This window comes from Giraffa tippelskirchi, chromosome 3, assembly GCF_054371585.1.
Source record: "Giraffa tippelskirchi isolate mGirTip1 chromosome 3, T2T-mGirTip1v1.2.pri, whole genome shotgun sequence".
NCBI lineage: Eukaryota > Metazoa > Chordata > Mammalia > Artiodactyla > Giraffidae > Giraffa > Giraffa tippelskirchi.
This window is the reverse complement of record NC_137277.1, coordinates 96,562,113-96,587,982: the sequence shown is the minus strand read 5'-3', so window position 1 is coordinate 96,587,982 and position 25,870 is coordinate 96,562,113. Positions and strand designations below refer to the sequence as shown.

Sequence of the window (25,870 nt, the reverse complement as noted above, 5' to 3'; positions counted from 1 at the left end):
ACAAACAAAAAAAGCCCTTTCAGAGAAGAGATACACATTGCAAATAAAGATGTAAACAGTGTTCAAAATCATCAGTCATTAGAGAAATGTAAATTAAAACCACTGTGAGATACCACTGCACACCTAATAGAATAACTAAAATAAAATAGTCATAATAGCAAATGCTGATGAGGATTCAAGAGACTGGATCTCTCAGCTATTGCTGGCACAAATGTAAAATGGTAGTGCTACTCTAGAAAACAGTTTGACAGTTTCTTATAAAACTAAGCATGTGTTAGTAAATAGGACTCAGCAATCACAGTCTTGGGCATAGCAGCTTCATTTGTAATAGCAAAAACCTATAAACAACTCAAATATCCTTCAGTGGGTGAGTGGTTAAATAAACTGATACATCCATACAGTGGAAAACTTTTCACCAATAAAAAGGAACAATCTACTGGTATATACAATAGCTTGGATGGATCTCAAAGACATTGTGCTTTAGTGAAAGATGTCTATCTCCAAAAGTTGCAAACTGTATTACATTTACCTAATGTCCTCAAAATGACAAAACTATCGTGATGAAGAAAAGATTAATGATTACTAGGGGACAGAAACAGGGTGAAGATTGAGAATATAAAGGAAGCTCATTTGTGATGATGAAACAGTTCTATATTTTGATTATGGTGGCTGCTACTGAATCTTTTGTTGTTCGGTTGTAAGCTATACTTGACAAGCTGTATTAATGACTATCACATGGTCTGTGATGCATTATGACCCTGAAAGGACTAAAAATTGATAAGATTCACTAATATGAAAATATTCTGAACTGTATAGGCAAAAATACATATATATATAGTATATAGATGTATATATAAAATTGCTATAAAATTGCCACCATTTGAAGAGATGTTGTCAGTGATTTGTGTTCAAGTGTGTTTTTTCAACCTTCAAACATTCTATAAACTCATGATGGGCATAGGTATACTCCCCTCTCTAAACTTGTAGCAGACACAGCCGTTTTTCCCTATTAGTTTCCTTTTTACTTCCTGACATTTTGGTCCTTGAACACTAAGAACAGATCCAAAGTTTATCTTTTTGGAACTCTACGCATTAATCTTTCTTACTAGCCCCTTTGGTTAGCTTTTTTAGCTGACCAGTATACTGATTCTTTACTAGACAACATACTTGTCCTCTATCAGAGTTGGAGTTAGAGTGTTTGATTGTATAATTGTTTTATGTAAAATGGTAATATAATATCATATAGAGAGGAAGTTTGAGTGATATTTCATGACAAGAGAAAGTTAGGGCAAAAGTGACAAGGAGAGAAAAAAAATGAGGAAAATGGTATGGAGTGAAGAGAGGAGAGGCATTTAGGTGAAAGTTCATTAGAAATGACGGAATTAAATCGGTTATCTACTGAGATTAAAAAGGAAGTCCTTAAAAGAATAAGAGATTTAGTATGACTGCCAAGCAGTAAAATCATCAGTTTCTCTTTATTCCTTCAATTTATCTTAGTTAGAAAAAATCTTAGATATTACTGTTCATTTCACTCCAAGAAGGCAATGGTTTCCCATTTGGCACTGTAATATCAAGAGTCTTCTATTCTTATCCCTGGCAGGAACACTTAGGTAATGCAATCTGAGCTCAGTTCTCATAGATTTAGTCCCTAGAAGTGACTGCAATCACAAGATTTTATTCAAGCAGGCCTAATAAGTATTTTTCCTGCGAATAATCCCTAAATTATACTAGTTTCTCTAAAAATCAAAGGGCAAAATTTTCAAAAGATTCATATATTGTTTTAAGACCTTCCACTAAATAAAAATGACTACTCTTTCATTTCCTTTTGCATTTTATTGTCATTCCATGAACTATACTCTCTTTATTAGTTCTACTACAGATTCCCTGTGACCACTGATTAAACATTTGTTTTTGTTTACTTGCTAAGTACTGTCTGACTCTTGCCACCCCGTGGACTGTAGCCCGCCAGGCTCCTCTGTCCGTGATATTCCCAGGCAAGTATACTGGAGTGAAATGCCATTTTCTTCTGGAGATCTTCCTAATTCAGAGATCAAACTCATGTCTCTTGCACTGGCAGGCAGATTCTTTACCACTAGAGCCACCAGGGAAGCCCAATTAAACATTTATATTAATATATTTTTCAGTGCCAGAAAATTAATAAAAATAACAAAGTTTTTCTTTGTTTTCAATGTATCTTTCAGTGACAGACAGAATGTTTGTTAAATGGAATTAAAATGAAATAAACCAGATGTCTTGGGTTGGCTTTTACCTCTAAAACCCTTGAAACCAAGAAGTAATGTCAATATCTTTATGTCTCTACCTTTTATTATTGAGATAAAGATTCATTTATCTACAATGTAACACTCAATGTGCTGATAATATTATTTATTTGTATAGGTGGTTGAAGTTTGAAGAAGATGTGGAAGATGGAGGGGAAAGGTGGAGCAAGCCTTATGTGGCTACTCTTTCACTGCACAGCTTATTTGAGTTAAGAAGTTGTATTCTGAATGGAACTGTGTTGCTGGACATGCACGCCAATACTTTAGAAGAAATTGCAGGTATATCTTTTATTCTCCTTAGTCTATTTCATCTTATGGTGCAGCTGATATTTTTTACTCATTTTTTCTTATAGTTCTGTACATGTATAATTTTTAGGAAATTAATTCTCATGATCAGTGTATGAGACCTTAAAAATAACTTTGTTTTACCACCTCATTTAAGATAAAAGAAGTTGAATCTCAAAAATATATGGTCTAACTTCCACTGGCAAGTAGAACAAGAAGCTATATATCTTGGCTCCTATCTAGACTATACTGTTTTTTGTTTTTTGGTTTTTTTTGTCTGGCAAAGAGATTTTTATTCAATATTTTATTACATAAATGTAAAACAGAGAGATGTTTATACCATGACCTATCCAGTGACCAAATTATACTTATACCTGTCACCTGAACTCTAAAATTAACAGTTATATTTGTTTTACCACACATCTAACCATCTATACATCTATCAAACATTAATCCATCTTATTTTTTGATACATTTCAAAGTAAGTTGCAAGCATGAGTACAGTGCATGCATGCTCAGTCATGCCCTGTCTGACTCTTTGTGACCCCATGGACTGTAGCCCGCCAGGCTCCTCTATCCATGGTGTTTTTGTTTTTCAACATAGTATCTAATTAGGCTGCCATGAGGAAATAGAAAGGAAAATCCATAAAGCTAGAGATTGATTTTTTCAATATTCAGATACATAAAATTACCAAATGAAAAAATTTCAATAAATAGGAAAAAAATTAGCTTAGAATAGAACAGAAAGGTATGGCCATTTATTTTAAATTATTTATTTATTTATGACTGTGCTGGGTCTTTGTTGCTGTGCACTGGCTTTCTCTGGTTTTGGTGCACAGGCTTCTTATTGTGGTGGCTTCTCTTGTTCTGGAGCATCAAGCTCTAAGTGCACGGGCTTCAGTAGTTGCAGCACATGGGCTCAGTGATTGTGACTCACCAGCTCTAGAGCACAGGCTCAGTAGCTGTGCTACATCGACTTAGTTGCCTCAAGCATATGGGATATTTCCACACCAGGGATGGAACCTGTGTCTCCTACATTGGTAGGCAGATTCTTAACCATTGGACCACTAGGGATGCCCCTGGTGATTTTTTTTTTAATTTTTTTTTTATTGAAGGATAATTGCTTTACAGAATTTTGTTGTTTTCTGTCAAACCTCAACATGAATCAGCCATAGGTATACATATATCCCCTCTCTTTTGAACCTCCCTCCCATCTCCTTCCTCATCCCACACCCTAGGTTGATACAGAGCCCCTGTTTGAGTTTCCTGAGCCATACAGCAAATTCCTATTGGCTATCTATTTTACATATGGTGATGTAAGTTTCCATGTTACTCTTTCCATACATCTTACCCTCTCCTCCCCTCTCCCCTTGTCCTTATGTCTATTCTCTATGTCTGTTTATCCATTGCTTCCCTGTAAATAAATTCTTCAGGACTATTTTGCTACATTTTGTATATGTGCATTAGAATATGATATTTACCTTTCCTTTTCTGACTCACTTCACTCTGTATAATAGGTTCTACGTTCATCCACCTCATCAGAACTGACTCAAATGCATTCCTTTTTATGGCTGAGTAATATTCAATTGTGTATATGTACCACAACTTCTTTATCCATTCATCTGTTGATGGGCATCTAGGTTGCTTCCATGTTCTAGCTATTGTAAATAGTGCTACATTGAACAATGGGATACATGTGTATTTTTCAACCCTGCTTTCTTCAGAGTATATTCCTAGGAGTGGGATTGCTGGGTCATATGGTGGTTTTATTCCTAGTTTTTTAAGGAATCTCAGTACTGTCTTCCATAGTGGCTGTATCAATTTACATTCCCACCAACAGTGCAAGAGCATTCCCTTTTCTCCACACCCTCTCCAGCATTTATTGTTTGTAGACTTTTTGATGGTGGCCATTCTGACTGGTGCGAGGAGGTTTTGATTTGCATTTCTCTTAATATTGAGCAATGTTGAGCATCTTTTCATGTGTTTGTTAGCCATCTGTATGTTTTCTTTGGAGAAATGTCTGTTTAGGTTTTTTTCCCACTTTTTGATTGGGTTGTTTGTTTTGCTAGTATTGAGTTGTATGAGCTATTTATATATTTTGGAAATTAATCCTTTGTCAGTTGTTTCATTTGCTATTTCTCCCATTCCAAGGGTTGTCTTTTCACCTTGCTTATAGTTTCCTTTGCTGTACAAAAGCTTTTAGGATTAATCAGGTCCCAATTATTTACTTTTGTTTTTATATTCTATTTATTTTAAAGTGAATTAAAAGTCTTGAATTCCAGAGGAAGCCAAGTGATATGGTTGAGATTAGTTTGTAACTGAAAACTGTAATTTGCCTCTGAGATGAATGATTTGAACTAGAAGCCTGTTATCACACAAACAGTTATATTTAGGAAGCTTCTGGAATTAAAGGAAAAGAACTCCTGTATCTTTTGATCTGGAAGACAAACACATTTTAGTAAAAACAAAATAATACGAAAGAAACCCCCATAGAAATGAGTTTTGAAGGGGTATAACTAAAATGGTTAATGAAGGTTTTTTCAAAATAGAAACAAAGCTAAGACTCAAGCAGTTTTAAAAAGATTTCTAGTTTGGAAAAAAATAAAAGCAGTTTCATGTGGAATTTATTTGTAGAATAGAAAGACTTCAGAGAGATTTCAATGTCTTAATTATATTGTAGGGATGGGAAAAAAACCCAAAACACTCTGTTTTTTGATCACATAAATAAGAAAATGTTGTATTAGAAAAATAATGTATCTAATTTAATCTTCAAATAGCCTCATAAAGTGTCATTCCCATATTTCAATAAGAAAATAGAAATTCTGAAACTTTCACGGTTCAAGTTCCATTTAAGGTCCTCTGACTTTATGCTCCATGTTTTTTCTATTACATTACAACTACCGTCTGAAGAAAGAGATGGCTTGAAATGGATGTCGTTAATTCCTCTAAAATTATTTATTTGGTAGTTGGTGCTAGTAAGCATACATACATTGCAATATGTGGGGAAAAAAGTAAGCATGGAGAGATATTTTGTTTGTTAAAGCACAAACAAAACACACACACACAGGGAAGATAAGCTTTCTTCCCCTCAGTCATACAACACTTAGAAAGAAGTTACATTTTAAAATACAGAACTAGAGCCTAAATGACTATATAAAGTATACACAGCATACTTTTTGGAAGAACACAGGATACGGTAACAGGTCACATTAACCAAGACTTAACAGTCTGTGGGGTTGCAAAGAGTTGGATGACTTAGCGACTATAACAACAACGTGGAAATTAGCAAACTTCCTGAGAATGTTGGTATAGTAGCCTTCCAACTCAATTTCCTAGCTTTACATTCTGGAGTATGCCTGATACCAATAAAAATTTTATGTTTTAATTAAAAATTAAATGGTAAGGCTTTCTCTAGCACTTTGCCATTTAGGAAGCTCTTGATAGTAATTCTACAGCTATCTTTTTGTTTCTCAGAACAGACTTGGAACTTAGTAGTATTATTGTTATCCTTCATAAATGAAGAGACTCAGAAGTTTACAAGTCTTGCTGAAAATAAGGAGTTTATTTATGCTACTTAGTCAGTGGTGGCATGACCTTTGAAAATGGATTAATTCAAATGAGTTTTATATTGGCTCTCTGTAATGAAGCTGTCAAATTCCTAGGCCTGGCAAAATTAGCCTCAGGAAGTAGTCCTCATAGTTTTACCAGGCTTTAAATTTCTTAAAACGTGTAATTTCGAATGGCTTCCTTAGGAATTTATTTCCACCAGAGAATATTCTGTTATAGTTTGACTAAATCACCTCTCACCCTAGCCTGGTTTTGACGTATGAATTTGTGTTTCCTTTCCCTGACCCTGCCCTCTTCCCCAAGCTCAGCTCGGTACAATATGTAAAGGTCGTTAGCTGTGTTGAATCTAGTTTTTTTAAAGCAGATTACATTTTCTAAGTCTATTCTTACAAATGAAAGTAGTTCAGTGGAAGTCTCCATACCCCAAATATTAATAGCTTTTTAGTATTCTTTATTCTCTTCTAATTAGTCTGTATCTTTCTGGCTCCAAAGTAGACTAACTTTTTTAATGTCTCATTTTCAATGTACCACAGTCTGTAAATTGCCATTCAGAAAAGGTCAGTAGTTTAGAGCTAATACCATGTAGGAAAATATGATTACAAATACTTGTGTAGATGATTATTACCTTAGGTTCCTTTTCAGTCATTAATGAGACGAGATCCTCTCTCTTTGAGTAATTTTAATTTGGCTTATTTAATCCAAATGTATTTATTTCTGTCCTTAATAAAATCTCATTAAAACATTTTCTCCTGATAGCTTGTAATTATTTTCTTGTTGTTTCAGTTCAGTTCAGTCGCTCAGTCATGTCCGACTCTTTGTGACCCCATGAACCGCAGCACACCAGGCCTCCCTGTCCATCACTAACTCCCTAAGTCCACCCAAACCCATGTCCATCGAGTCGGTGATGCCATCCAGGCATCTCATCCTCTGTCGTCCCCTTCTCCTCCTGCCCTCAATCTTTCCCAGCATCAGGGTCTTTTCTAGTGAGTCAGCTCTTCCCATCAGGTGGCCAAAGTATTGGAGTTTCAGCTTCAACATCAGTCCTTCCAATGAACACCCAGGACTGATCTCCTTTAGGATGGACTGGTTGGATCTCCTTGCAGTCCAAGGGACTGGTAAGAGTCTTCTCCAACACCATAGTTCAAAAGCATCAATTATTCGGCACTCAGCTTTCTTCACCGTCCAACTCTCACATCCATACATGACCACTGGAAAAACCATAGCCTTGACTAGACGGACCTTTGTTGGCAAAGTAATGTCTCTGCTTTTTAATATGCTATCTAGGTTGGTCATAACTTTCTTTCCAAGGAGTAAGCGTCTTTTAATTTCATGACTGTAATGACCATCTGCAGTGATTTTGGAGCCCCAAAAATAAAGTCAGCCACTGTTTCTACTGTTTCCCCATCTATCTGCTATGAAGTGATGGGACCAGATGCCATGATCTTAGTTTTCTGAATGTTGAGCTTTAAGCCAACTTTTTCACTCTCCATTTTCACTTTCATCAAGAGGCTCTTTAGTTCTTCTTCACTTTCTGCCATAAGGGTGGTGTCATCTGCATATCTGAGGTTATTGATATTTCTCCCATCAGTCTTGATTCCAGCTTGTGCTTCCTCCAGCTCAGTGTTTCTCATAATATACTCTGCATATAAGTTAAATAAGCAGGGTGACAATATACAGCCTTGACGTACTCCTTTTCCTATTTGGAACCAGTCTGTTGTTCCATGTCCAGTTCTAACTGTTGCTTCCTGACCTGCATACAGGTTTCTCAAGAGGCAGGTCAGGTAGTCTGGTATTCCCATCTCTTTCAGAATTTTCCACAGTTTATTGTGATCCACACAGTCAAAGGCTTTGGCATAGTCAATGAAGCAGAAATAGATGTTTTTTTGGTACTCTCTTGCTTTTTCGATGATCCGTCGGATGTTGGCAATTTGATCTCTGATTCCTCTGCCTTTTCTAAAACCAGCTTGAAGATCTGGAAGTTCACGGTTCACGTACTGCTGAAGCTTGGTTTGGAGAATTTTAAGCATTAATTTACTAGCATGTGAGATGAGTGCAATTGTGTGATAGTTTGAGCATTCTTTGGCATTGCCTTTCTTTGGGATTGGAATGAAAACTGACCTTTTCCAGTCCTGTGGCCACTACTGAGTTTTCCATATTTGCTGGCATATTGAGTGCAGCACTTTCACAGCATCATCTTTGAGGATTTGAAATAGCTCAACTGGAACTCCATCAGCTCCACTAGCTTTACTTACTGCTATTTTTACTTTGTGACAATTCAGCTATATTATTGAGTGTGTAGTAAATATGTTTTACATTTTGAAGACTTCTAACTTTGCATTTTCACATTCATTACTATATTTTATTATCACAGACACCTTGTGAGGTAGGGAGGAAAGTATTTCCTCCATTTTATAAACAGATTAATAGTGATATATTACAGGTAACACCTGCAGGAGATGGGAAATAGCTTCTTTTGATTAACCTATAATCATAAATTTTGTTTTATTCTGTTTCCTGATAATTTGGGGCCATAGTGATTATTATTAACTTTAAGATTTGGAAGTTTTTCTTCACCTCTTATTTATTATATTTTTGTATACATTAGGCAGTTATTAATGTATTAGTCACTAGTTTCTGTCTTGTGAGAACTAGATATAATTGTTTATCTTTAAGAGCTCTAAGCCCTGGTACTTTGTAAATGCACAGACTCTACAGCTTAATGTTTTCTAGACATTTCCTAGTAGAGGAATATGGCCCAGATGTTGTTTTAGAATGGTCAAGGATTTTTATATCAATGTTCTGATATGTTTTTAATAGACTCTTAAATAATTCCTTAAAGAGATTTTTGTAGACTTAGTAGGAGAAAATCCCATTTGTATCTGGCAGGTCTGTCAAGAATTTCTGGTGTAATTAAAGTAGGATTTTCTCCTGGATAAAGTTAATTTAAAAATGTCTATTTCCCAATGTTTTAAGGAACTGAGAATAAATTTAAACTTATTCCTTCAAAATATTACTTAATCTTTTCAAAGATATATTTGAAAATATATATTTTCACAATTTATTCTGATATAGATTAATTATATTAAGGATGCTTCTCAATTATATTCATATAAATTATAGGTAATTTTGCAATCTATGTTAATCTCTTTTAAATTCAGCACTATAAAGATTAATAATGGAAATATTACCTCTGTTGTATTTATATTTTAACCTAATTCTGTCAATGAAGGTAAGATATGAAAACCAAACCAGAGTTAGTATCATGGACAGATTAGCAATCATAGATCTCAGCTCGTTAAAACAACTTTTGTTGTTTAAAATTTTTTGTCCAAGGAAAATCCATAATTTGCTCCACTGAATATACTCTGCAGATTTGGAAGTATGAGAATAGCCATATATATGTTTTAAATGCCTATACTGTTACCATTCTTGGTCAGGAAATTAAGTATTTTTATAGTAGTTTATATCCCCTGAAGGAAGGCATGGCAACCCATTCGAATATTCTTGCCTGGCGAATCCCATGGACAGAGGAGCCTGGCAGGCTACAGTTCATGGGATTGCAGTCAGACGCGACTGAATTAACTTAGCACCAGCACCATGGTAGTTTACATTTTTATTATACACGGTGCTGTTGGTACTGTCAACCAAATTACAATTTAGAAGCCTCTATCCTCCACTTTTCCTCCAACATCTTTTAAGTTAAGAAAACAGATTATTAAGACAAAACAATTATATGATCATCTTTGAAGAGGCAGAGATTTATATAGAGTCTGTAGAATCTCATGGTCTCTAGAGGCTTTCATTCAGTAGTCAAAATGGACTATTCATGGTGACATAATTGCCTTATTAGGACGAGAAGTATTTTTTCACTTTCTGAGGTCTTTTTACACAAATGCTACTAATTTTTCTGGAGCTTGTTTAGTGCTAGAAGATTGACCAATTTATCCTTTTTCTTCCTGCTCTTTCTGTTACCATAAGGTCCTGGCATTGTGCTCTGGCAGGCTAGACTGTGTTATTTAGGCATCAGAGCCTGTGGAGATGGTCGGTCTTGACTCTGGGCCGAAAGCCATTATGACCCATTATCCTTTCCTACTTTTCAAGGTTAATACTAATGTATATTATAGTGGTGAGGAGAACAATGTAAGTGATTAGTGAGTCACACTCCCTTTGGTACTTAAATTCCACCTTTAGTATGAGTTATATTTTTAAGCAAGTAGATTAACTTTTATAGTTCATTAAGGCATTGCTAGATGCAGTTACTTCAGAGGAGTTTACTGTGTATTTATTCTGTGTGACTAATGAGCAGATGAGGGTTTTTTTTTTTTTACCTTTTCTCTTATTCAACTGTTTTATATAAAGTCCTTATCTCTGAAAAACTTTTAAGCCAGTGACTTATTTTTCATAGTGCTCAAGCCTGGAAAGCTGTGCTTTGATAAGAATGAAAAATTATAAGCATGTACATGTCTTATTATATTATTAATTTTTATTCTGATTAGAATATTGAACTTGGGTTACATATCATGACTTATAGATAAAACTGCTGTGTGATGGTATCTGAATAACCTATTTTACAACTCCTATTATGAAGTATATAATGCATATTGGGGAAGATTCCCTGGAGAAGGAAATGTCAACCCACTCCACTATTCTTGCCTGGAAAATGGACAGAGGATCCTGGCAGGTTACCGTCCATCGGGTTGCAAGAGTTGGACATGACTTGGCAACTAAAACAACAACAATGATGCATGTTTTATATACATTTTCCCTCTTGGCAGGGTTGTAATGTGAAGTCATATATGTTGACAATTTGCCATTTCCTTTATTTCAAATTAATCCAAGTGTATTTTAACTACTAGTCTCCAAAAAATTGAGATATAAGTTTAAATATATTATTACATTTTCAGAAGAGACTTTCAGGTAATTATAGAGGATTTTATGGCTTATTCCCAGACATGCATTTTACCTCTTTCCATTGTAAATAGCCAAGTGATAGAGCAAAGGCTGGCAAATTATGCTCTGTGTGCAAATATGGCCACTGCCTGATCTTGTTAGGCATGTGTGCTAACAAGGAATATTACATTTTACATTATTAAAAGCAATAAAAAGGAGATTAATATTTTGAAATGTGAAAATTTTGTGAAATCCAAATTTAGTTTCCATAAAAATGTTTTATTGAAACACAGTTATGGTAATTTGTACATGTTGTCTGTGGCTACTTTCATACTATATAAATGGAGTTGAATAGTTGTGACAGAGATTGTATGGCTCGCAAAGCCTAAAATATTTATTAACTGACCCAGTACATAGAAGGTTTGTCTATCTCTGAATTAGGGAAATGACTCTAGAGTAATAGGAAATTTTTGATTAGCCTAAGGCAAGTGGGGATTCCATCTTCTTAGTCAGTGATTGGCTCAGCAAAGATAGACAGGACTATGTCAGCCAAGCTTAGAATTGTCACTAGGAAGGGAGAAAAGGAACTCTCTTTTAAGAGAAAGTCAACAAGCAAAGAAACTCTGATATGAAAGAAGATGTGTGTTTCTTTGTTGCTGCTGGCAGCCACCTTATGATAATATGGAAAACAGCCTGAGGTTAAAGCTCACCCCTCCTCACCTTGAGGTAGGGGAGTCTGATAGAATAACTGAAAAAATGAAATGAATCCAACCTAACTTTGATTTTTCTGCTATGTGAGCCAATGAAATTTATTGTTTTAGATAGTTTGATTTGGATTTTCTGTTACTGATAAATCCAACTTTGCCTCTGCTTGATATACTATTATAAAATAGAGATAAATGAATTAAAACTATCCAAAAGCTTAAACCACAAACCAATAACCTACTTAAAGGAAATTGCAAAGAAAATCTTGTACCTGGAAATTACTGAGGACCTCCATATTCCAATCATGCCTTCTGTTCTGGCAACAGTGCTGGTATGAGATAGCTATTATCTCTGTCTTAGAAATAAGGACACTGCAATTATTCAAAATTACAAGGCCACATAGCTGGAACGTGAGACAGGACCCAAGTCTGTTTCTCCAGTCATTTGCCTTTCATATGGAAGGAAAACATTGTTTGGAAGGAGGATTCTGCTGGTTTTCAAATCTTCAGTACACTCAATGGGGCAGTGGAAGGCAATTCATTATAATCTGCTTTATATAAGAAAATCAAACAGAGTTAATATTTGGTCATAGGAAAGCAGATTAATTACACTGAGGTTTAGTGAGGTGAACTTTGTATTACCAAGAAACCTAAAAATGCCTTTACTCATCCACTTATTTTATAGGCATTTCTGACACATATGATAAATATCAATCTGCCTAATTATAGCCTTCTGAAAATCTCATCTTTTATTCTTTATTTTATGGATATAGAATGTTTTTTCTTAAATATAAACACATTATCAAGGAAGATTTGAGAGGATTGACTTTGTATTAATGTGAAAGAGTTGTTTACTTGACTTCCCAGGTCACTCAGTGGTAAAGAATCCACCTGCCAATCAGGGTTCCATCCCTGGGTCAGGAAGATCCCCTGGAGGAGGAAATGGCACCCCACTCCAGTATTCTCAGCTGGAATATCCAATGGACAGAGGAGCCTGGCTGTTGACAGTCCATGGGGTTGCAAAGAATCGGACATGACTAAGCACACACACACAGATAGTTGCCTAAGCCACCTTGCACCAGATTTTTACAGGTGGAGTTTTGTTCACTTAAAGAAAAAACATGGAAGTTATTCTCTACTAGAAAAGGAGAGGAAGGCCATATTAAAATATAAGTATGAGGCTATTTTCCAATTTTAGACATACTATTTGTATTTATATTACCCCTACTACTATTCCCTCTCATCAGTGTAAATAATGGAGACAAGAAAGCATTTTGTTCTCAATTCATATTTGAAAAATAAAACTCCATATGATACATGTTTTAAAAAGTATGATTTATAATGAAAAAGTTCCCAAGTCTTTCTTCTCCAGGGAAGAACACTGGAGTGGGTTGCCATTTCCTTCTCCAATGCATGAAAGTGAAAAGTGAAAGTGAAGCCGCTCAGTCGTGTCCGACTCTTCATGACCCCATGGACTGCAGCCTACCAGGCTCCTCCGTCCATGGGATTTTCCAGGCAAGAGTACTGGAGTGGGTTGCCATTGCCTTCTCTGATCTTGTGTAACACTTCTACAAAGACAAACTTCTGTTTCTAAGATTATCTAGGGTATGCATATTTGGACTCAGTGGTTCACTACTGTCACATCACAGGAAAGCTGTGCTTATATCTTCTTTCTGTCTTCACTCTGCAGATATGGTCCTTGATCAACAAGTGAGCTCAGGTCAGCTCAATGAGGATGTACGCCACAGGGTCCACGAGGCTCTGATGAAACAGCATCACCACCAAAATCAGAAGAAGCTCACCAATAGGATTCCCATTGTTCGTTCCTTTGCTGATATTGGCAAGAAACAATCAGAACCAAATTCCATGGATAAAAATGGTAAATGTTTCTTTATTGTACTCATTGTTTATTACAGTTATCTGAAATATCAAAATGCTTTAAAATATATCTTACTTGAAAATTATCTATTGAAATTCAAATTGTAGAAATTTTGACAAAGAATTTAAGTTTCCTGAAAAGCTCATGAAAGAATGCAAGGGAAACTTTTTTCTAATAGGAGGTTATAGACTTGTAGCAAACATAAACTGTCAGTTGCATCCCAAATAAGATCCTAGTCTTTGTGTCGTAGCTTAATGAGTATCTCATAGCTTAACAGTGGTTTGACTTAATGTCTTTTAGTTAAAATGAATAATCATCAAGATTTAGTGATGGTGAGAGAAAAATTTTGGCTTCATGTTGTTCATGGTCAACGAATCCCTTTTGAGATCACAACTGAAAAGAGCAGCTAGTACCTTACTTGTGTCTCTACATATATTTCTAGTTCACAGGCTCATTGCTTTTTGCAGTACTGTTTCATTCATGTCCGTGGAGCCACCATACTTACCATCTTGGCACACCAACATAGATGATGCCAACCATTGTTTTCTAGTAGTCATTCATGACTTACTCCTTAGCAATCATGAAGCCAAAACAATGTTTCTGACTGTTTTATCCTTTCTGTGTATTTTGTTCCCTCCTGGTATCCATTTGACCCTTCATCTTTTACACTAAGGAAGTTGCTTAGAGATCTGTCACTCATCCTTCCCATCAGTCCTGTGAAGTAAAGTGAAGTTATCATACAGATGATATGAGTTTATTATACTTCTGCTAGCTAGAAAAGTTCCCAGTTTTAAAAAATACAAATTAGTGAAAAGTAATTTCAGGTGGTTTACTAGAGAGATTGATTTCCACAAACGGACTGAAGCTTGTATATTGACAACATAGACTTTATGTAATTTCACTCCTGTTTTCAAAAGCTTCAAAGATGCCTTAAATACAAATGCATGAAAATGAGGTGTTTCTGGATTCTACTTTATATAGATACTTTGGTAATTTCCATACTACCAAATCAAATATAGACAGAAAGAAGAAATACTTTAATAAATCAATAAAGATGGTTAGAGGTACTATTGTTTCAGAACACAGAACCAGTTCTAAATGGCAAAATAATTTTTGAAATACTCATTTGATTTTTTTAAAGAGCCTTTAATGACTGAATGTAAATCATTGTTATATTGAAAACTTGTGCATATATTAATTTCAATAAAAGTGTTATGAGTGCTTTATAGAATATACCATATTGTATTTATCAATCCCACTGGATATTTTGAGTATTTATAGCTTGCTTTGAATTACATCATATATTTAAAATATATTCATATTCTAAATCACAATTTATTTAAAAATATGTTATATATGAAAATGACAAAATGAAGTTTTTATATTCTAAAACTTATTATAAATATAGTGCTTTTATTATGCTCACAATACTAGTATTTACTTGATATTTTTTGAGAAAACAGATTAAGAAACAAAACATATTGAGATATTTGCTAATTTTGACTATTGACTTATATCTACATGATTCTAAAGACCTTATTAAAATATTATCATGACATAAATCTCTTTGAATGCAAGCAAATTTTATGAAAGTTAATTTCTGTCTTTATTTCATTACCTTTATTGGAAATCAGACAATAAAATATATGTCTGTAAGAATAATATGTGTTTATTCAAAGATGCAAGGACCTGATGAGCTAGCCATAATTTGTATCTCAGATTTCACTGGGGGTAACATTTACTATAAAATGATTTTATTACATTATACTTTTGGAGGGAAAGGGCACTGAATTCACCGGATGAATTATTTATTGTAATATCATGTAGCCCTAGACACATTATTTGTTACAGCTTTAAACTTTCATTAAACATAAGAAGAGGTGATAGAATTATAGCCTTAAATTAAAAATCCACAAATAGATACAAAGTTTTTCTGAGAGCCTGCTTTTTGTCTTATTCAGGCAGTTGCTTAGTTTTTCTCAAAACTAGAATATGAATAGTTCTGAAGTGGTTCTGTCACCATCTGTATAATCAGTCTTTATCTGAACACATAAGATCTTTTTGAGGCGTATATTAGGGTAATAAAAACTTAGAAATATTTCTAATAAAATTCATACACCCAATTAAGTATTGTCATAAAGTACACTGTCAGAAGTGGTTTTCTAAGCCTAGGCTTATAACACCTCCCTGTGACTCTGTTTTGCTTCCTCACACACTTTGCATAATTATTTGTGTTAAGAATTCTGAAAATGTGAATAGACATCACCAATTTAGAAATAAATCTCCTATCCAGAAGTGAAAGAGGGTGAAAAGTGAAAGTGAAAAAGAGGGTGAAAGACCTTTATTACTAAGGTTCTCAATCTACTTATGAACTCTAAAAACTGATTAACTCTAAATAAATAAGCAAATCAAAATTCATAACTATAAATATAGATTTGACATTCTGCTTCAAGATATGTAATAGAGATTACATTTTTTGTGCAGTATACCACAGAAAGATACAAAAGGGTTTCAATACATCCAAAATGGTAAAAATAATATTCTCATTATTTAAAAATAGTTCTTCACTAGAGTATTTTATGCAAAAGAAACTTTTAAAAATTAAAACTATAGAATAGGAATTAAATAGAGTGAGGATTTCCTAGAAACTTGAAAACAGAAAACATTTTCCTTGCCAAGTACAGGGATGGAAACAAGCCCCCTTTTGTTTAAAGTATTATATAATAAAATATTATATAATACCTTTTTCGAAGTGAAACAATTGATATTCCCTCAGCAACAAACTGATACTTGGATAGAGAACTCTATAAAAGAGTCATATCGAATAAAGTTTCTGCTTCCTTGGTTGACCATGTTCCTTGAACATGCTACCTTGGTACCAAGAGTTAAACATTTAGACATTTTCAACCTGAAGATCAGTGGGATTCTTCCCCAAGTTGTAGATTAGATTTACAAGATAGTGATTTTGTTGCTCTTCTCCCCCATGTACATATGTATTTTGTACATAACTTTTTTAGTAACTTGTGATCATTTATCAATCTTACCTCCAAGTATGCTAGCTTAACTTTTTTGTATGATTTTTTTCTTGGTGTACTGCACATTCTCTTAAGGGCTAAGACACAGGATGTTATGGATTCACCATGCATTTTTAATGCCACCATGCTGTGTTTAACTTTCACTTTTCATTAAACATCAAAACTGTGAGAATTAAATGTCTGATTCTGATGTTTCGATAAAAAGTGACAGTTCTATCTGGCAAAACAACGGCAAAAATATAATAGAAAACTCATATCTTCTTTAACATTAGAACTCAAAAGAATATTGTAGAAAGTACTCAAATATATAAAGAATATTTGAATAATTTCTTGAAACTGGAAGGACTTTCTAAAATAAAACAAAGGCCTTTGTATTTAATGATTTAGAAAGCAAGATATACCAGTATTTGTAGTCATCATTTAGATCATACATTCAATTGTATTTTTGAGACTCTGGATTACAAATCTATTCTAAAATATTGTTACCCTTGTGATAACCTTTACATTAAAAAAATAACTTAGATTTAGTTTCCTTAGGTGTAGGCTGTCTTCATTCCACTGTTTCCTTTACTAATAATTCTAACTCTATTTCTTTTCCTTCACTTATCTTTTCTCTCTCCTGTTCTGAACACTTTCCAGTTGCACCTTTTATTCAGGATCTTAAAGGGAATTGCAGATCAGAAGGTCTCTGACTTACTTTCAAAACTGTAGGTTTCTGGAAAACATTTAGATTTGGAAGGATGAAATGACTTGACTCCTTAGGCTTGAATAGATTTCAGCCCTTAAAGTGATGTACACGTCTGTATTGTGAATGGTTTTTTTTTATAGCTTTTAAAATCAGTATTATGGCTTTATAATTGCATCTTTTACAAATGCTGTACTTTTTTATTTTCAGATATATAATGTTTTATGTGTTTACATATTTATGTGCTTTCTTATTTTTTAAATACCATTATCTCATAAGAGATATCAAGAGTTTAAAAAATATCCGTTATAATGTTTTACCTTGATGGAAAAAAAAGCTAGAATAATAATTCTTAGAATTACTTGAGAGAAAACATTTAAAAACTCATGTAGATGATACAGTTAAATGTTATATAATAAAAGTATTTTCCATTTCTCAAAAAAAATCAAGCTGACATTGTGGACACAACCGGTGGGGCTGTTGAGAAACTGTACTGTGGCTACTTAGTTTTGGAAACTCAAGACTATGTCTTAACAGCAAAAATATTTCTAGGATGATGTGTTTAAATTTGCTATTTCTTATATTACATAATTATTTTCAGACATACTAATTTTTCTCCAAGTTTAATTATGTGCATACTTTCCATGTTTTTAAAGTATAGCTCGCCTAATCAACATTTTCTAAATATTTAGCCTTTCTTTCTTCATGTTTTCTATTCCCATGGATAAATGTATTGTTACACATGTATGTAACCTTGTCATCCATTTTTATATTTCTTTATTTTGCTCTGTCTTGTGTCTGTCTCTAACAGGCTCATCTCATCTCTGTACCTCCCTCATCTCCTACCCTTTGGGTACTCTAAATGCGTTGAAGGTTTCTGAGGTAGTGTAAACCAGCTTGGTCTATAGGTTAACAGTGATGTACCTCCATGTCTTCATCCCAGTTTCCTTCTATTACATGTGCTTTTTCAGTGGATTAAGCAATAGAAAATACTGGTTTACTTCAGTGATATATTTTTCTCCTATTGATTTGAATTTGGCCAAACAGATTTAAAGGCTGCTATTTTATATACATAATTTATTTAAAGAGGAATAAAACTATAAGTAAGGACTTAAATGAATTAATGTAATTTTAATAATCTTTTTGAGAACTTTTCTATGGTTGTGTTTCAGTATTGAGAGGCTTTAATGATACTGACACTACTTAAAGTAAAAAGAAAAGACTAATTCTTTTGAGATAATCTCATGTTCCTACCCCACAACTTTATGGTGAGGGAAATGATTCTGCCAGTCTCACAATGGACTTGGTGAAAAATTTTTGTGTAACAAGCAGAGCTTCTATTTTCTAGTTATAGGTTGCTTGAATTGCTGTCAGTTTCCTCCTGTGCTTGCCCATACCTTTTATGATTTGCCTTGAAAAAGTACATGGCATATAATAACTTTTTATTTAACTTATATATGATCCCTACATGGAGGTCCAGAGATAAAAAATGAATTCATGACTCAAAGGAAAATTGATTCAAGCAGTTGTTGATGTGAATACTATGTAATATATACTTTCATAAGATGTATAACAAATACTGGAATTTTGGATTTAAGATGGTGAACTCTTTGAATTTGAAAGGCTGGAAAAATAAAAGTACTGGTTTCTTAAGTGTTTACATTTAAATAATCATGAATGGTAGCCATTCCCTTCTCCAAGGGATCTTTCTGACCTAGGGATTGAACCCAGGCCTCCTGTATGGCAGGCACATTATTTGCCATCCGAGTCACTAGGGAAACCCAATCATGAACAGCTAATTTTTAGCTAATTCATCAGTTTTTGAATAATTTACCCTAGATATAATAAAGTTTTAAGCTAATAAATGTCTTTTTTTGGATAATCATCTTAATCTCTAAAAGTTATTTAGATATTATAATAAATTGATTAAATACTGCAGTGGACAGTGATCAATGGTCGAAGTGAAGGTAATATAAAGAAACAGGCAAAAACATGTATGTTCAAAAACATTGTGGCATATTGATTGGAAAAATTATAATAAAAATAGCATTCATAGAACTTCTACATGTATATGGGAGAAGGAAATGGCAACCCACTCCTGTATTCTTTCCTGGAGAATCCCGTGGACAGGGGAACCTGGTGGGCTGCTGTCCATAGGGTCGCACCATAGGGTCGCACAGAGTCGGACACGACTGAAGCGACTTAGCATGCATGCATGCATTGGAGAAGGAAATGGCAACCCACTCCAGTATTCATGCCTGGAGACTCCCAGGGACAGGGGAGCCTGGTGGGCTGCCATCTATGGGGTCGCACAGAGTTGGCCACAACTGAAGCGACTTAGCTGCAGCAGCAGCAGCTACATGTATATGTGAATGCTAAATCCTAACTTTATACTCTTTCATCCTGGAGGGGGGAAAATCCTAGCAAGTTCTTTGTTATCCTTTTAGGAAACATATTCACTTCTGGCTGAGTATAAAATCCTGTACCTGAAAATTGTATTCTGTGAACTAGTATTGCTTTAGATATGAAAGAGAAAATAAGGGATGCTCTTTCAAAACCTAAATTTACTGATTCTTCTTATGTAATAATATTTGAGTTAATGAGAGTCGTTTTGAAATCTAAGCCATCACCTTCTTCTGAAAGGCAGTGGTAACTGGAATAAACTAAAAAAATCAGCGTATAGACAGAAAAAGATAGTTGATAACAGAATTATAAAAATGATTTAATTTATGAAATTTTCAGTAACTAAATAGACATAGTTCATGTGCACATTTTAGACAGATAGATAGGTAGATAGAACAAATAAAATTTTAAGCTTTATTTAAAGGCTTCAATTTTTTCAAAATAACCCAAACCAAACCTCGTGTTTAATTTTTCAATAATAATATTATACCTGTGCATTTTTCTGTATCCTGTCATTTTCAGATACTGTCTTAAAGTGTATACATTTAATATGTGTTGTTTCATTTCAACAAATTAACATACACATTAAGAAATAAGAGTTGGAGTACTTTTTAAACTTTGATGAAATTATATGTATTTACTAATATTTGCTAATATTTAACTATTATCTCTGACATATGAGTGATATCAAACTTTTGGGTTATATTCATATGTCACACACTTTTAGTTTTTATGCTTTTTGTCCCCTGCATTGGCATATGCATTCTATGTATATAGAATCTGGAACTAGTAGGAAAATTATTATAATCTGTCTCCTGCTAGTTAAATACTCTCCACTGGTTATTATCCAGGTCACTAAAACAGTTATAGAAAACATTTTTCAAATTCCTTCCTGGTGATCAACTTTATGAGGTAATATTTTGTAAAATTTTTAGAATAAGAATAGCATAGAACAGTAAATCTCAAAATATATTAATGTTTATAAGAGGAAATACAAGTGACAGTTTTAAACATATCTCATGAGTTAAAAGTAAATTTATGAAATAGTCTGCTTTTGGAGTATATATATATATGAAAACATAGGCTGTACAATTTCTTCAGATTTTAAGTTGCAGCATATTTTCTACCCCATGAAATCTTTTTAAAGTTGACGATTTTTTATTAGGTTGACTATTTTTGTGTCTGCTCATTAAGTAAAATAATTGTTCTTCCATGTGGTTTTCTATCACATGAAATAAATTATTATAAGAAAGCAGATATATGTTTATTTACTTTATCCATGCCTTGAATTTCACTATTCAGTTTTATGGAACATTCAGTAAATTTAGGTTTAAATATATCTAATGTTCTAACTCATATGGAGAAATGATGTGAAACTGGTGATTGAAGACATCTGTTAGTAGCACAAATGCATTATGTAAAAGGTTTTTTTTAAGTATAGTTATTATTTTGAGAATGATAAATGAGATGTCTGCTAATGAACAGTTCACAGTCATAGCTGCACACTGCAGTTAGAAATGGGAGAATGAAAATAACTGACGCAGCTTAAGTCTGTCACCTCTCTGAAATGTAATTTTTGGAATTTGCTGTAATCAGAATTGGTATACATGATTTAAGGTGAATTTTCTCTTAAATCATTTAAAAAATCTTCATCAAATGTGTCACTTTACTTTGTTTAATGAAAGCAGTGAAATATTTGAACTTTAGAAGAATCTTAAGCCCATTACTCTCTGGCAAGATAATAATTTTAAACCATAAAAACTGTACCTATTAAAAATGACCCCTGCCTGAGAGGCTTAATGTTCAAAAAGCAAAATAATAGTAATATTTGAAAGTAAATTATTAGTGTTTTACATCATACTTGGTAATTTCTAGGTATCAGTGAAAAAGTGGATGTCAAGAGAGAATTTAAAGAAGTATTATTTGTATGCCCCCTGGCAGTTTAGAGAACTTCAGATAAGTACAGACTGCAGTAATTAGAGATGAGTCTAAAGGTAAGCTTCGAATAAAGTTGGGATTTAGGGAGGTAGAGAGAAGAGTTAGGCAGAGAAAAATGAGAATATTACCATCTAAGACAGTGGGAAATAAGAGCAGTATTTTGGAGTAACTGAGTGATGGTCGTAAAATATGGTCAAGGCTTCAAAGCTGGATTGTCATTACTCATATCACAGTAAAAGTAACAAGTGAGGATAGGGAGAGAGAGGTTAGGGAAAAGAGAGATACATGTGAGATTAAGCAAACATTTATTTTTATAACTTAATTGCTAAATATGAACAGATTTCAGATAATGTGATTGAAAAGAATGTTTCATATTTAGTGAATAATGAAATGTAATTACCCTTCGTTAGCCATTGTCACGTTCTTAGCTGTACTGTCCATTTAACTAATATCATAAGCTTTCTTTTAATGGGAAAAAGACTACAAAATAATTAAGTTGCTAGTTAGTATTAATGGAAAACAAATACAATTCAAATTTATTGATCTTTTGCAGACCAATATCAGTATATTTACACAAATGAATAGTGAGAAGCATAATATATTCACCATATTTGTAATATGTGAGGTGAAGGTATTTCTAACTGAATTTCTCATATAGAAATTTCCAAAAGCTGTTGTCAAAGAACTTTTTCTCTTTGGTTTGTTTTTCAGATGCAGTAGAAAACTGTAAATATGCTATGTACTTTTCAGATAAATATTAGCTTTTTAAAAAAAAAAATCTATAAAATTCTTCAGTCTGAGTTTAGATCATAAGAGATGTATATATATCATTAGTTTTAGATAAAATTTAAAAATCACTGATGTTTCAAGACTGTAATTAGATTAAAATAATTTTTGTAGTTGTTCTTTCTTCTTAGAGAGTAACTGTTAGTTTTAATCTGAGAATGAATTTTCATTTCCTTGACTGAATTCTCCCATTTCTATCTGTAACTGATAAATAAGAATATTTGTATTTCTTGATATCTATTTATATTGACCCTTCATGTTTACCTCATAAATTCATTAAAAAAACCTATGTTAGTTTAGCTTAATTCATATTGCATGCAATATGTCTAGAATTATGTAAGTAATTGTTTGTATTTTGTAATAACAATCTCTTTAGCAGGCCAAGTTGTTTCTCCTCAGTCTGCACCAGCCTGTGTTGAAAATAAAAATGATGTGAGCAGGGAAAACAGCACAGTTGACTTTAGCAAGGTAAGGTTTTCTCCTTCTCATTTAAGTAAGCTGTTAAGTTATTACTAGATATTACCAACCATTTTAAGAGGTGTTGACACAATTTTTTGCATGCATATATGTTGTTTCTTAGCCAAAGCTTGATATTGTTATAATGTTAGCATTAAGTTCAGTGTAATGTTTTGCCTATTCATAAAATCAAATGTGTATATTTTACACATAGTCTTCAGGTTTCAGCCACTTGGTATGATGCATCTCTTCCAGTAAAAAGGATAACTGAACCTCACAGGGAATTCAACAGAAGTTTACTGTTTAAAATTTTCACTGGTTTCATTTTTAAAATCATTTCCCCCTTTCTTTGTGGAAAAGTAAATCGTATAACTTAAAGCTTCATTGTCGTAATTAAGAGCAAGGCATTAGTGTTAAGAAACATTAGAACATATTAAGACTGACAGAGTTTTGAATAAAAACATAATAAAGACTGACTCTCTTGAGGGATCCATCTAATTGGAGACAATTCAAGTGAAAAATCATTTATTTGAATGTATTCTGTGAAAACAATGTGAGTTTGCTTAGCAAATTCCTGATATCCTATATGTGCTATTGTAGGCTGTGGCAAACTAAACAATCATGAAAGAATTTTAATATTGACCAGAAATAAAGGGAGTCAACAATTTTCTTTATTGAAGTGGCTGAAACAGCAGTACCTCAGAGTAATTTTTCTTTTTCCATAAAGTCCTTAGTACTGGCAACGGTTTTAACAGTGGGAGGAGATGGGAATGGGAGGCAGTGTATAGGAGGTTGCCTGCATCAAGCTTCTGAAAAGAGTAATAGCGACCAGCCCCTTGTTGCTGTTTCAGAACCCCTCTGCCAAGGCCCAAATGGTCTAGATTAGTCCCGTGCATGCTGCCCCTCTGGTGCCTGGTGGAGTCCCTGTGGGAGCATGGTGTACCAGCTTAAGTCTGTTAATTATGCGTGCAGGGGCTGGGAGGCCAACAAAAGGGGCATACTAGTCCATGTGGGATGAAACAAAGACATGAAAAAGGACCTCCACACCAGCAAGAGAGAGAGGTGAGGGCATACTCGGGCTCTGTTTCGACAGTGGTTCAAAGCTCATCTCACTGTATGGAGGCATGTGATTCAAATATTAAGCCAGTTCAAATGTATTCCATTTCTACTCCAAAAAATATCTTTTTTAAAGCATTACATCTTCATTCATCTGCAAGTTGGAATAAAATTTTCGCAAATTGCCATACATTTAATTTCTTTATGTTCTTCATTTGAAATAATATCTTAAAAGCAATGACATAAAAAATTGCTTACTTATTTGTGCAGGCATTAACAGTATAACAAGGGCACAGTGAACATTCTCAAAAACAGTGATAATAAATCACATCTTTTCAAATAAATTACCTTTTACCTTTTCTTAAGGGATATAACCCACTGACACTGAATTTTATATCTCTGTATCATTTTGCTTTTAGTTGTCTGACCTATTTTTGCAGCCTTCAAAAATACTTCAACACATTTGAAAGAAAATGAATATAGCCAATGGGAGACAGTAGTCTTATCTTCAGGTTCCCTGGAATAATTTGAACTATAAAAGAGTGAAAAATAGATTTTCTTTTCTTTAATCCTTTACTTCCTTATTACATTTCAAATCACTGGACCACTCCACTTTTTAATGGGAAAGTTAAATTTCTAGAGCTCTCTATGCAGTGCCAACCATCTGTATTTCTTGGTCTCTTGCCCATAGCATGGCACACTGAAAAGAACATGTTTTTTGAGAACAAGTATGGGATCTTAACTCTACAATTTATAATCTACCTGATATTGAAGAAGTTCTCTGAACTTAACCTTTGTCACTTGTAAAATAAGAATAGTACCAATTTATAATTTTTGTGAAGATTAAATGAGAAAATAGAGAGAGCCTTTCAGAGTGCTGGGTTTATAGTGTTCCTGTTGTTCAGTCGCTAAGTACTGTCTAACTCTTTGTGACCCCCATGGACTGTAGCCCACCAGGCTCCTCTGTCCTCTACTATCTCCTGGAGTTTGCTCAGATTCATGTCTGTTGAGTCAGTGATGCTATCTAACCATCTAATTCTCTGCCAACCCTTTGGGTGTTCAATAAAATGTGGCTGCTACTATTATTGCTGTATTGTTGTTGATATTAGCGGAAACAGTAGTGCCAAAAGTAAACACTAGAGCAAAATTTAATATGATTTGGTCTCTATTGGATCTTTAGTGTCTTGAACAGTGTCTTGGATGTATGTGTACAATGAATCCTGTGAGGTTCAAGACAATTTAAACCTTTGGCTCTGGATTTTTTTTTTCCCCAGCAAAGTAATACTTCTTACCTTATATTGTGGAAGGGTAGAGAAGTAGGATTTGGAAGGAACAAAAGTGGTACATCATTATGGAAAGAGACTTCAGTGCCAGATTTTGCAGGTATATGTGTTAAGGATTTTTAACCTAGGGATTTCAGATTGGTAGAAATTTATCAAAGTGAATCAGTTAGTTTACATATTACCTTAAGTATTTTAAGTTTAATATGTAGATTGCAAACCCTGGTAGAATTTTGAAATATGAAGGTGAAAAAAAGTCTTTTTTCATTTCATGTTACTTGATCCTATGTTCTATCTACATTCAAACCATGTATTTTTTAACCCTTCCAGTGGTTAGGCCCATCAAACTTACTCATTTAGGAGTGTTTTTGAATATAATCTGAATTGTCAGTTTCTTTTTTTTGATTCCTATAATGCTTTTAAAAAGCAGATATGTTGTGTTTTTAAACTGACATATAGACTATTTTATTATTTGACTATATATATGACTATTTTCGGAGAAGGCAATGGCACCCCACTCCAGTACTCTTGCCTGGAAAATCCCATGGACGGAGGAGCCTGGTAGGCTACAGTCCATGGGGTCGCTAAGAGTCGGACACGACTGAGTGACTTCACTTTCACTTTTCC

The 25,870-nt window shown here is 33.8% G+C and overlaps 1 protein-coding gene across 2 annotated transcripts in view; it reads left to right on the top strand.

Moving 5' to 3' along the window:
* The window catches only part of SLC4A10 (solute carrier family 4 member 10), a 450,611-nt gene that overhangs the window by 303,972 nt on the left and 120,769 nt on the right, over window positions 1-25,870 (top strand). The window contains exons 12-15 of one of the 2 annotated variants that reach the window (XM_081581598.1): window positions 2,398-2,558; window positions 13,416-13,604; window positions 22,828-22,919; window positions 23,880-23,969. In XM_081581598.1, the coding sequence (XP_081437724.1) occupies window positions 2,398-2,558; window positions 13,416-13,604; window positions 22,828-22,919; window positions 23,880-23,969 (532 nt within the window). The remainder of the gene's footprint in view (window positions 1-2,397; window positions 2,559-13,415; window positions 13,605-22,827; window positions 22,920-23,879; window positions 23,970-25,870) is intronic. The other variant, XM_081581599.1, reaches the window with a different exon arrangement.